Source organism: Choristoneura fumiferana, chromosome 25 (assembly GCF_025370935.1).
Source record: "Choristoneura fumiferana chromosome 25, NRCan_CFum_1, whole genome shotgun sequence".
NCBI lineage: Eukaryota > Metazoa > Arthropoda > Insecta > Lepidoptera > Tortricidae > Choristoneura > Choristoneura fumiferana.
In genome coordinates, this window is record NC_133496.1 from 7,528,420 (window position 1) to 7,542,459 (window position 14,040).

Here is a 14,040-nt window from a genome sequence, read left to right on the forward strand (position 1 = left end):
TACATATTTTATACAAAATTATTAATAGAAGTTTAATAAAAGTCTTATCCATCTTATGCTTTCGTCACCATTTTTGATTGCCTTGGCAACTCCGAAATATCAGATGGCCACTGCACTGAGCTGGAGAGAGCTATGCTTGGGGGTTTCTCTACGGGATCGAGTCAGAAATGAGGAGATACGTAGAAGAACAAGGGTCACCCACATAGCCAAGCGAATTAGCTCGTTGAAGTGGCAATGGGCGGGCCATATAGCACGGAGAGCGGATGGCCGTTGGGGCCGAAAAGTTCTCGAGTGGAGGCCGCGGATCGGCAAGCGCAGCGTAGGACGTCCACCAAAAAGATGGACGGATGACCTGGTTAAAGCTGCGGGTTCACGGTGGATGCAGGCCGCTGCCAACCGAAGCAACTAGAGGTCTGTGGGGGAGGCCTATGTCCAACAGTGGACGTCCTACGGCTGAGATGATGATGATGATGATGACTGCACAGAGCTGCCCTAGGGTTGTAATGTTAATCACTTACCTCCCGCGGCGAACACGTTGCTAACAGGCGTCTGATAGATATGCTTCTTGTTTGTTTCCACGTTGCTCCGCGCGTCCAGTGGCAAGTCTGAAAAAAGGCGTTTATAACAAATCACATTACACATTGAAAACTAATTAACGAGAATTTCATCCAACCCATTCCGTCATGCGTTCCCACCATATACCTACACAAAGTCTGGCTGTTGACTGACATACATGGTGTTAACAAATCCTGTACAATGATTTAACCCACGTTAAGGCTACTGATTACTAATACGATAAAAAATTAAAAATATTTTAATTAGAAAAAAAAAATTGTTTTGAAGTTCAGTCACAAGAAGACTATCTCCATACAAAAAAAAATATTTTTATTTTCATTCAGTCATCAAGTTTTTTCGACTGTACACTTTTCTGCCTGCTTTCCAGCAAAAGGAGCGGAAACTGAGTTATCAGAAGAGCTGACCAGAATAACATAGTTTACAATGAACTAAAACAATTTCCTTGCTCACCCGCGACCTTATGATAGTTAAGCTTATGCAAAATATGCGTGTTCATGCCGTTCCTCCACCTCCACACTGTAAGAAAACACACAAATCACACAAACCCATCTATCACCTAACAGACACACATCTAACATCTGGTAACATGGTGTACGGTTGTGTTACTCTGAAGATGAGCTCTGGTTGAGTTCGAAACGCGTCAGTGTGGTGTGGTGGCGGTGATAGATGGGTTTGTGTGATTTGTGTGTGTTCTTACAGTGTGGAGGTGGAGGAACTGTATGAACACGCATATTTTGCATAAGCTTAACTATCATAAGGTCGCCGGTGAGCAAGGAAATTCTTTTAGTTCATTGATATGGACGTCCGCAAAGTGACACCTGATTCAATTAACTTCTTATTCAGTGGAAGCACATCGATACATTTCGCCATTGCGAGCTAAACGGAATCCGTACGGAGTCCGCTGCGCTTGCAGTGGCTTGGCCTCATCTTACCAAGTTGGTTGGCGACATATCTCTCCGGTCCCAGGAAGCCCATAGCCAGGAGCACCAGCTCAGCCTTGTACACTTTCTCGGTGCCGGGGACCTCCTTCATCTCCCAGCGGCCGCCCGCCGCCCGCGTCCATTCTACCTCGACGGCTAGCACGCCCGACACGTTGCCTTCGCCTGCGGAAATTGTCAGTCAGTAAACAACATGATGATGATTATTTTGGATTATTAAAGGATTAAAAAAGGCACTGGTTTTGGGGTGAAACTAAAGTATTATACTTAAAAGTCACATAACGAAAAATCCATAGACAATGAAAAATGTATTAAAAACTAAAAGACTCTAAAAAGTTGTGCCATCTTGCACAATGATGATGGTCAGACTCAGACATCGGAATGAAGGGGGGGGGGGGGGGCAAATTTTATTTCATTATCGATTATAGATGATTTCCCCATGTAGTGATGGCCAGCTTTGTTCAAGCATTTTTGTAAAATATACTCGTAAATAAATTTAATAAATAATTTTGGAGACATGGTAAAATTTTCATGAAGCATATTTAATGCGTACCATTGCACTATGAAATAGTTTGTAGTTATGTGGTGTAGTGCTTACTTGAAATGTAGTCCGCGCGGGTAAATAAATCACAAATTGTTCTTGCACTTAATTTGTAATCAGTCAGTACACGGAAGAAACAATTAGCACAGGCACAAGCAACAGTTTAGAAGGATTGGAAGAATATAGCGATAAGCGAGGCACAAGCATTTGCAGCGAACGATGCAACTCGGAAGCGTTTGTAATAGGGCATACGAACGTAGGCTCCGCGTCGTTAGTGAATATCGACTGGCGCGAGCGCCGGCCAAGCGGGCGCGCTGCGCCGGCGGTGAAACCGGTTCTCGGTGCTCGCGCATCGAACAAAAGATCAGATGTTGTAAATCTCTAATAAGAAAACTAAGTTGCACTGTCCGCTGACATACATTTTGCGTTATACAAAAATAATTATTTTTAGTGATGTAAATATTGACAATGATTATTTGATTTTTTACTATAATTATTATTTATTCTGACATGTATTTAAACACGTAATATTGATATAAATAACAATTGATCTAATATAATATAAGAATTATTAACCGATTATTGAGACATGATTATTTTAACTGAATTATTATACAATTATATTATAATTATTCTCATTCAATTAATTTGATTATATTAATTATGACTATTAATGTATTACTATTTTTATTATAATTTTAATTATTACACAGTTATTATTTTATTATTACGTAATTATTGTTTAGTTTAATTATTATTATTATACAATTATTGTTTTTAATCTGTGTACTTGATAAGTTGCGAGAATAATCGCCACACACCCCCTTCCAGAGACCGTCCTACGGGCGATAATAATTAGGAAAGCGTACTTCTCGTCCTGAGCGAGTACGTTTTGTGAGGTTTTTATTCTCGGCAGGACTCGATTTGCTCTCTTGAGTAATCTGAGGTGCCGGGGTGGTTCTTACATTATTATTCATGTCGTCCAATATATAGGCTGGTTTAATGCGGTCTATGGATACTGTGACGATCTTTCCATTAAAACGGATTTTAAAACTCTTGTCACCTCTTTCTATAACCTCGTGGGGACCGGTGTACGCTGGTTGCAGAGGTGGATGGCAAGTATTATCGCGAAGAAACACGTGACTTGTCGTTTGTAGATCTTTGAATATAAAGAATGATCTCCTATTGGAATGTCGCGAGGCTGGTATAGGGGACAGGTTATGAGCGAACTTACGAAGGCGCGCGATGTAGTCTGTGACGTCTATGGTGTCATCAGCTCCCGACTTCGCTTCTATAAACTCTCCAGGTACTCTCAGTGGCTCCCCATATACCAATTCAGCAGTCGAGGCATTCAGATCAGCCTTGTACGCACTGCGTATCCCGAGCAGCACTAGCGGTAGGGATTCCATCCAGTTACTGTTTCCGTGACAAGTAATGGCGGTCTTTAACTGCCTATGAAATCGCTCGACGAGTCCATTACAGGCTGGGTGGTACGCCGTAGTGCGACGATGCTGGAACCCAGCCAACTCCGACAAGTGTTTAAAAAGAGCGCTTTCAAATTGTCTGCCTCGGTCTGTCACAATGTCATTAGGGCAGCCGAATCTAGAAATCCATCCCTGAAGCAAGGCTTTAGCCACCGTTTCAGCTGTTATATCCGCCAATGGGATCACCTCAGGCCATCGTGTGAAGCGGTCGATTACGGTGAGGCAATATTTAAATCCCTGAGACAGTGGCATAGGGCCTATGAGGTCAATATGTATAAACATAAACCGTGAACCGGGGAGTCTATAAGTGCCAATAGGTGCTGACACATGGCGGTTTATCTTAGCCTGCTGACAGGGCAAGCAGGTCCGCGACCACTCACGGCAGTCTTTTTTCATTCCCGGCCACACAAAACGGTCTGTTATCATTTTAATGGATGCGTTGGCGCCTGGGTGACTAAGACAGTGCAAGCTTAGGAACACCTTTCGACGAAGATCCTTGGTGACATATGGTCTCGGTATTCTGGTAGTTTCGTCACAGTACAGTTCAGCGTGTGATCCTGGCAGTTTGATTTTGGCTAGGCGTAGGGACGTACCGCTTTCTAACAGCTGCTTGAGCTCGGGGTCGGAGAGTTGTGCTTGCGCTAACTCCTTCATGTCGACGGGCTGAGTGATCTCTTCAACGCGAGATAAAGTGTCAGCTACGACGTTGTTCTTCCCTGAGATTTGCCTTATATCAGTTGTAAACTGCGAGATATAATCGAGATGCCTGAACTGTCTAGGAGAACAATTTTCTTTGCGCGAGTGGAATGCGAAGCATAACGGCTTATGGTCCGTGTAAATGGTGAAAACTCGCGCCTCGACCATATGTCTGAAATACTTGATGGCTTCGTATATAGCAAGCAGTTCTCGGTCATATGCAGAGTATTTCCTTTGAGCTGGACTTAACTTTCGTGAAAAGAAAGCAAGGGGTTGCCAAATGTCATCTACGTACTGCTGCAGTGCTGCGCCTAGGGCAGAATCTGATGCGTCAGTAACGATGGCGAGCTTAGCCTGGCTGTCAGGGTGCGCTAACAGCGCGGCCTGGCATAAACTTTCTTTGCATTTGGCGAAAGCCTCATGTTCTTCTGCAGAGAAGTTCACGGGGTGAGAACCTTTGACGGAGCCCGTAAGAAGGGCATTTAAGGGTCCTTGAAACTGTGCTGCTCCGGGAATAAATCTGCGGTAAAAGTTAATCATTCCCAGAAATCTTCGTAACTCTCTTACGGTCTTCGGAGCTGGGAAGTTTTTGATAGCTTCAACTTTTGCTGGAACTGGTTTCGTACCCTTCGCCGATATATGGTATCCGAGAAAAGTGACCTCGGGGACACCGAAGACACACTTTGAGGTGTTGATGATCATGCCGTAGTCGCGTAATCGGGAAAACAGTTGATGCAGGTGCTCTTCGTGAGTCTTCGCGTCTTTCGAGTAAACCAGAAAATCATCAAGGTAGGCGTAACAAAAATCGAGACCCCTTACCATCTCGTCCACGAACCGTTGAAAAGTTTGCCCTGCGTTACGGAGCCCGAAGGTCATATAAGGGAACTCGTAAAGGCCAAACGGAGTCGTGATAGCGGTCTTTGGGATGTCTTCTGGATTAACAGGAATCTGGTTATACGCCTTTGTCAAGTCGATGGTGGAAAATACTTGGCAGCCCGAAATATGGTGTGAAAAGTCATGAATGTGACGTATCGGGTACCTGTCAGGGATTGTCCTGGCATTCAACGTCCTGTAGTCACCACAAGGTCGCCAGCCGTTGTCTTTTTTAGGTGCCAGGTGCAGAGGTGACGACCAGGGTGACTCCGAAGGTCGAGCGGTGCCGTTTTTTATCATCGCAGCAAATTCGTCTTCGGCGATCTTCAACTTGTCCGGGGCTAGTCGTCGAGGTGAGCACGACGCAGGGGGTCCTGGGGTTGTTCGGATATGGTGGACTACGTTGTGCTTCCGAATTTGATGCACACCCGAAGGGCGAGTAATGTCGGGGTATTGTGCTAGTATGCGATGATAAGGTGTATCTCCAGATATGACTTTCACCGACGATATATTATCAGCTTGATTGGTAGGCAAAGCCACGGTGAACAAACTAGTCTTCTTGTCGATCAAACGCTGTTTCCGACAGTCAACCATTAAGTCGTAGTGCGATAAAAAATCGACTCCAATAATCGCCTTAGTTACGTCGGCAACAACAAATCGCCAAGTAAAGTCACGGCGCAAGCCTAAGTTTAAAATCAGATGTACGAAACCATACGTATGAATCGGTGAGCCGTTTGCTGCGCATAACTGGTAGCTTGTTTGATGTCGGCGTTGTTTCAATGCTGACCTTGGGAAGACACATAGATCGCTGCCGGTGTCCACGAGAAACTGCGTTTTCGAAGTGAGGTCTGTGACAAATAAGCGACCAGTGCTCGGGCAATCGGCGGTCGCCATTATCGAGTGCCCGTTTAGTTTCCCGCTTTATAGTCGCAGGGTTTTACGCACTTCTTGGCATTTTCACCGAACTTTGCGTGGTACCAGCATTTGGGATACTTGCGGTAATTAGACGCAGACCTCTTGGAAGCGGATTGGTTGCGGGTATGACTCGACGAACGCGATTTTGATCGCGGCTGCCTCTGGTTGAGCTGGGTCTTGAGCGTTTTCATCTCTCTTGTTAACTCACTGACTTGCTTGATGAGAGTATTCAGCGGTGACTCAGTGGCAGCACAAGAAGTGGAGGCGACTTGAGCACTAGGCAGCACGTCATGGATGCGGTCGGCTAAATCGGCTAGAACGTCCAGCGATGCAGTAGGGTTAACCGCGATTATAGTCTGAATATTCTTCGGCAGGCGACTAGTCCAAATAGATTTAAGGAAGTCGTCGGGAACTTCAGGGCCCGCCAGATGCCGTAGGTGCCGGAGAAATTGCGAGGGTCTTCTATCTCCTAGCTCTTCGTCATTAAGGAGCTGGTGTACCTTCTTCTCTCGTGACGCCGACAGCCTCTTGATGAGCTCGTTCTTAAGCCTGACGTACTTGTCCACAGCCGGTGGCGTAATGATAATGTCCTCGACCTCAGCGGCATGTTGAGCATCGAGTTGAGCAACCACATAATAAAATTTTGTTGAATCTGCCGTTATATTGGAGATTGCGAATTGGCTTTCTATTTGTGCGAACCAAATTGCCGGTTTTTCTGGCCAGAAAGCGGGTACTCTCACACCGACACGGCATATGTCCGATGATGCAGCAAATTGTCCGACGCTCAATCCACTCGCTCCAGTAGCATTATTTTTATCTTCAGTCATGTTTTACGGGGTCACCAGTGTAGTTATGTGGTGTAGTGCTTACTTGAAATGTAGTCCGCGCGGGTAAATAAATCACAAATTGTTCTTGCACTTAATTTGTAATCAGTCAGTACACGGAAGAAACAATTAGCACAGGCACAAGCAACAGTTTAGAAGGATTGGAAGAATATAGCGATAAGCGAGGCACAAGCATTTGCAGCGAACGATGCAACTCGGAAGCGTTTATAACAGGCATACGAACGTAGGCTCCGCGTCGTTAGTGAATATCGACTGGCGCGAGCGCCGGCCAAGCGGGCGCGCTGCGCCGGCGGTGAAACCGGTTCTCGGTGCTCGCGCATCGAACAAAAGATCAGATGTTGTAAATCTCTAATAAGAAAACTAAGTTGCACTGTCCGCTGACATACATTTTGCGTTATACAAAAATAATTATTTTTAGTGATGTAAATATTGACAATGATTATTTGATTTTTTACTATAATTATTATTTATTCTGACATGTATTTAAACACGTAATATTGATATAAATAACAATTGATCTAATATAATATAAGAATTATTAACCGATTATTGAGACATGATTATTTTAACTGAATTATTATACAATTATATTATAATTATTCTCATTCAATTAATTTGATTATATTAATTATGACTATTAATGTATTACTATTTTTATTATAATTTTAATTATTACACAGTTATTATTTTATTATTACGTAATTATTGTTTAGTTTAATTATTATTATTATACAATTATTGTTTTTAATCTGTGTACTTGATAAGTTGCGAGAATAATCGCCACAAATTAAAATAAATATGAAACATACTACCGGAGCATATACAATTATTAACCCAAGGGCTGGACTTTACTTTATGTCTTGTTTATTGTTTTAATATGGATTTGACAAATCTATTTTACAAATTTATAATTATGAAAAAAAAAACATACAAAGATTTATTATAGAAGCGCTTACGCAAATATTTTTTACAATTATCAAAAATAAATCAAATCACAAGATTTATGTAGTTAGAAGCGCAAATTTAACGCAAATATTATATTGACTTTTTATGTACATTAAGCTTAAATGCACAAGTCAAATAGAAGAATTTTTCAGTAAATCTCTCTCCACCATTAAACTTGGAAACTATGCGTGAATTTGCGCTCGTTTAATAGGGCCCAACATGGGACTGGCTAATCGACCTGAAAGAAACAATATTCAATACTTCTAGAACAATTTGAACCAGAATGTTCCCTTGAATTAATAATGATTTAGAACCGTTCAAGCCGTTCCAATTTCTTTTCTTTTGTTCGCTAGTGCTGTTACTTGCCAGGTTTGCGCGGCTTATACAAAGCATCTATATATTTTATCATACATCTTACAGAACTTAGGGTTACCATTTAAATTTTAAAAGACCTGGAAGTCGCCGGCAAATTAGAAAAACTGGGTCGTTTTACATCACGTCTCAATTAATCAACTGTTAAGACAGTTGACAATTTTTTTGTTGTTTTATGGTTTTTTCACGCTAGGAATCAGTGTCGTGGTGAAACAAGCCCTTACTTTGGAAAATCCTGTACCTTGCAGTTGAACGTATATAGACAGAGATGAATTTTGAAATATATTATTACATCGAAGTGAAGTTGTCGTGGCAATGCCTTGATTTTTTCTGACATGATTTGACCTGAGGAATCAACAGTTTCAAATCTCATGTAGAAAATCCGCCATATCCTACCTACGGGATGGTCCAAATTTAGCTCTAAACCGCACAGTCACATAAAAAAACAGCATGAGACGCTAAAGCGTGTATCAAGGTTGAAAGATACGATGAAATGTTGTTATTGAGGTCATATGTCCCATTGATGGGACAGGCCACCTCTCAGCGTGGAGGAATTGGGCCATAGTTTCTCACAGGCCCAGTTTGTTGGTACTTCATACACACCATTGAATTGCTTCCTAACTTTGTGCAGGTTCCACAATGTTTTCCATCACCATAATAAATATCAAATGTAATTTGGCACATAATTTTCGAATATTTTTTTTGTTAAAATGTTTTTATTTTATACTTTTCTCCCACCCTTGGGGTAGCTTTTTTCCCAAATTTATATAATAACAACTTTATACATTATCTAATAAAAAAAGAACTTAGTAGCGACATCTCTTGTATGGGTGAGCGGTTAGTTTCAAAAGAATGTGACGTCTCTCGATGAGAGCGAAACATAGATGTCGTTAGTGCTGCTGCTTAAGTAGCTTAGTGGAAAAAAGCAACCTGAAATATGTGTGCATAAGAGAAATTCGTGTCTGAACTCCTGTCCAGCGGTGGTGTAGGGGATAACCCCCTATAAAGCACGCAACACGGATTGCTGAGGACCTGGGTTCGATTCCCAGTGCTGGTCTCTTTTTCTGGTATTTCTGTACATCCATGTCTCAGTTTGTATTTTCGATATGGTTTCACGGGATACCCGTAAAAGTAACGAATTTGGAGTTGAAATAAAAAAATACAAAAAGACTAAAAAAACCAATCATAACTCATTCATAAAATTAGTAATGATCACGGTAGTCTAAAATATTGTACTCTTCTGCTTTATTCCAAAACCTTGGCGTGGAATGTGCTAGAATGTCTTGGAAAAAAGCTTTGATTTCGGATTTTCCGGTGATTCTGCGCGATTTGAGCGCCGGCGGCAAGTCTGACTCATGAGTCTGATCGCGAGTTCGATCTAGATCAACACTCAAAGTAAAATGTCGAGTCGACGATAATCTGTTGTTTTTACGGTTTTATTCCCATTTTTTATGAGACTGTAAACTTGCGGCTATTGCTTTAATGGTTATATTTGTTACGTTAAGTGTCTTGCCCTTTATAAGCTTAACTTTCGGATANTGCAAGCACTGCTGCTTCACGGCAGGATTAGGATTAGCGAGTCAGTGCGGTAGACAATCAGAGGTTTTACTGTCTAACCTTACTTGGAATCACTATTGTTTTCACAACTTTTCTTTCTGACACACGAAATAAGACGTGATCGCGATCGTGACTGTACATAGTAATATAAGCACGTTAGATAATACTGTCTCTTCCTCAGCTCTGAGGGTGAATCTATATGTCTGTTTATATCTCGGCCCTTTGATTTAAGAGACAATGAATAACCTGTATTTGTTAGCCAGATCTTGGACTCCGATAACCCAGTTTCGGCTGCACGACTTGACCCACTGCCGATCATGTTCCGGGACTCACGGAAACTTAACAAACTTCACACTGGCGATAACGGTCGCTGCTTTACAACTTTTATGAAGCTATTATATGCACAAAGGCGTCGGTAGTGGGTAACTTTGTACTGTATAAGAATGCTTTTATATAAGTTGTATAACATACTGCAAATTAGCAGGTGTTATCAAAAATTATAATAATATAATAGTTATCCATACTTTAATATTATACAAACGCGAAAGTGTGTTTGTAATGTTTGTCGTCTTTCATTGCCGTAACGGAGCGACGGATCGACGTGATTTTTGGCATAGAGATAGTTTATGAGCCCGAGAGTGACATAGGCTACTTTTTATCACGGAAAAATGCACAGTTCCGAGGGAACAGCGCGCGATAACTGAATACCACGTGGACGGAGCCGCGGGCAAAAGCTAGTAAACGTCATAAATTAGTCGCATAATATACTGAGCGGCAAAAAATTTGGTCCTCTAATGTATGCAGTAATAAGTAATTTTGTATGTAGCAATGGCCAAATTCTGTGCCGGTATAGATATAGTATTAAAGACATACACCTATGAGATCAACGGACGACCTGATTAAAGTCGCGGTGGATGCAGGCCGTTTTCAAACAAGAAACTGGAGGTCTGTCATACGAAGGAGGTTAATGTAATTAAATAATAGCTACTAAATATGAAATAACTTATAACAGTCAGTGGTCCCGGTAGCCTTTCAAGCAGAGGGTCGTCGTTTCGAGTGCGGTCTTCCACCTTGAGTTTTTCGAAAATTGATATGCGAAATAACATATAAAATTACCATGACTTATGTGGTAAATTTAATATAGTGGTCGTTGTCGTATTTTTTATTAAGTTTTGTATCATAGCGCTAAACGTGTCTAATGAAATGATAAAACGTTTCGTCAACTCAGTGACGCGTAACAGGGATTTTACCAAATCGCTAAACAAATCTAGTGAAAAGAAAAAACGGGTTGGCTTTTATAGCTGACTTTGTCATTTTACTAAACAGGTTCAGTTTTTGATCAAATTAAATGACTTCCACATTTTAACATACTGCGTGATTTGATCAATCCCTTAAAAATTTGTTGAAATTTCTGATTTGGCCATTTCCCTGCGATATATATATATGTCATAATACTAATGTTGTTTATTAAGTGTTTTTTTTATATGTTATATACCTATTTCCTTTCTCCTCACTGTGCATAAATTACTGTTGCCTATCTTTAAGTTTTCCTTTCCTGTTTAGGTTAGCTTGAAAAGATCCCTTTTAGGGATAAGTTCGCCTTGTAATATTTTTTTCTGTATCTTTTTCTGTTATCGCTTACTATGTCTGTTGTGTCTGGTGTACAATAAAGAGTCGTTGTATTGTATTGTTCGCATATATTTATACACCGATTCATCTATTAAAAAAACAATTAAAGTGCATTTTATAAAGTTCATAATAGCAGCTCTTTGACAGTTTCTATAAAACGGCTCTTCAGTCAACTTCGCAATACATCGAGTCAACATCCCTGACATCGACTTGAATTGAGTCCAAGTGCTCTTGACATAGCGATGGTTCTTGGTAAATAATCATTATTTTTATCTATATCTATATAGAAGTACTTAGTATTTATTGAAAATATTAACCGGTACTCTATCCGTTATTAATATTAAAGAGTGTTTGTTTGTATGTAGGGAAGTAATTGCTAGTAACTACTGGCCGGATTTTAAAAATTCTTTCATTAATAAATAATATTTTTGGAAACATCGTGAGGAGACGTGCGCATACGCAATCGCATTGCTGAATGTAAAGTTTTAAATTTGTATCTCCGGACGGATGGATGGATGGTGTTCGAGTATCCCATAATGTCCTTCACCGGGATTCAAACTATATACCGAATTTCATCTAAATCGGTTCAGCGGTTTAGACGTTTTGAGGTAACAAACAAATAAACGAACAAACAGACTTACAATATCTTTAGCATTTATAATATTACTGGGATGGTGGGATTGTAAACTCAATTTTCTTGTAACAATTTAATCGGTGTACATAAAGGTATCTCAGGGCAATTAAGAGTCTGTAGTTTCCGCTTGTCGGCCCCACTTTACTAAGATACCCAAGAGAAATGTTTACATCGAAGGTATGCAACGATATTTGACTAATAATCCATACTAATATTATAAATGCAAAAAGTGTGTGTGTTTGTGTGTATGTTTGTCCGTCTTTCACGCCGTAACGGAGCGACGGGTCGACGTGATTTTTGGCATAGAGATAGTTTATGGGCACGAGAGTGACATAGGCTACTTTTTATCCCGGAAAAGTGCACAGTTCCCGAGGGAACAGCGCGCGATAACCGAATACCACGCGGGCGGAGCCGCGGGCAAAAGCTAGTAGGAAATAAATAGTAGAGCAATTATCTCGTTGATATTGCCAAAACTTACATCGTGAATTTTTTGTGTTACTCAAAAAACACCCGCCCATTTTTTTCTATTTTTCTTTCTCTTTATCCTATTTCACGTACTTTCTAGGATCTCAAACTATCTCCATGCCTCATATAAATTGATTCAGCGGTTTTTTTAGGGTTCCGTAGCCAAATGGCAAAGAACGGAACCCTTATGGATTCGTCATGTCTGTCTGTCTGTCTGTCCGTCCGTATGTCACAGCCACTTTTTTCCGAAACTATAAGAACTATACTGTTGAAACTTGGTAAGTACTAGATGTATTCTGTGAACCGCATTAAGATTTTCACACAAAAATAGAAAAAAAAACAACAAATTTTGGGGGTTCCCCATACTTAGAACAGAAACTTAAAAAAAAAATTTTCATCAAACCCATACGTCCATACGTCGTGTGGGGTTTCTAATATCATTTTATTCTAAACTGAATTGTTTGCGCGAGAGACACTTCCAAAGTGACTCCCCCCCCCCCCCCTGTAACTTCTAAAATATATGATGTACATTACTATGCATACTTCCACCGAAAATTGTTTTTAACGAGATCTAGTAAGTTGTTTTTGTTAATACGTCATAAATCGTAAAGTAAAGGAAACTTTTATAATATGTTACTTGCTGCTATGGAACCTTCATGGGCGAGTCCGATTCGCACTTGGCCGCTATTTTAACCCATCAATACTTAATTCATTTTGAACTGTACGATAGCGTTGTCCGTTTTTTAGGACAATCATTGAAAGAAACCAGTTTACAAGGATCATGGTAATAGCCGCTTTAACGGACGTCCTGAAAACCTACTTTCAGAATGGTTTTTTTTCCATTATAACACCACTAAACTTACAAAACTATCACTAAAAATGATACCAGTGATGGATTGCTGCATTATTTTATGTCTTGCCATTACCAAGGTTAACAAACCCTTAAGGTTAGGCAACCATGAAGAGATAATAGACATACAGTGTTACTTTTGCATTTATAAAAGTAAGTAAATATAGTAAGTAAGGAAGAACAGATGTGCATAATGGTTTTTCATCAGAAACGTGGGATCACAATCAGAATAGTACCATACCAATAGCACCCGAAGTTTTTTTTTTATTCGACTGGATGGCAAACGAGCAAGTGGGTCTCCTGATGGTAAGAGATCACCATCGCTCATAGACACCTGCAATACCCGGGGGATTGCAGATGCGTTGCTGACCTGGAGGCCTAAGGTAAGTGCCAGTAATTTCACCGGCTGTCTTACTCTCCACGCCGAAACGCAACAGTGCAAACACTGCTGCTGCAGGATTAGCGAGCAAGATGGTGGTAGCAATCCGGGCGGACCTTGCACAAGGTCCTACCACCTGCAGTTAAATTAGTGACATTTTCATACCATTATATGAAATTTTATTATTTAGTGTCTAGTCTAGTGTATGAAAAATGTGTATCAAAATGAAGAGCTATAATAAAATACGAAGCGAAACCGTTAGGCTGTACGGTTAAGGACTTTTATACATGAGCCAAAATGGAACCATTTCACAGTAAACGTCATAGTAACATCGCATTAAT

General features: G+C 40.7%; 2 protein-coding genes across 2 annotated transcripts in view; both read right to left on the reverse strand.

Annotated features, from left to right (window-relative positions):
• Positions 1–14,040, reverse strand: part of LOC141442214 (5-hydroxytryptamine receptor 1-like) — a 136,488-nt gene that overhangs the window by 88,063 nt on the left and 34,385 nt on the right. The window lies entirely within an intron of this gene.
• Positions 6,017–7,643, reverse strand: LOC141442322 (uncharacterized). Its single transcript, XM_074107283.1, has one exon. The coding sequence runs from the start codon at positions 6,848–6,850 to the stop codon at positions 6,017–6,019; it is 834 nt and encodes a 277-aa protein (XP_073963384.1). The 5' UTR covers positions 6,851–7,643.

What these genes read in the sequence shown, in the direction of transcription:
- LOC141442322 (XM_074107283.1), bottom strand. Translation starts at nt 6,850, where the DNA reads ATGACTGAAGATAAAAATAATGCTACTGGAGCGAGTGGATTGAGCGTC.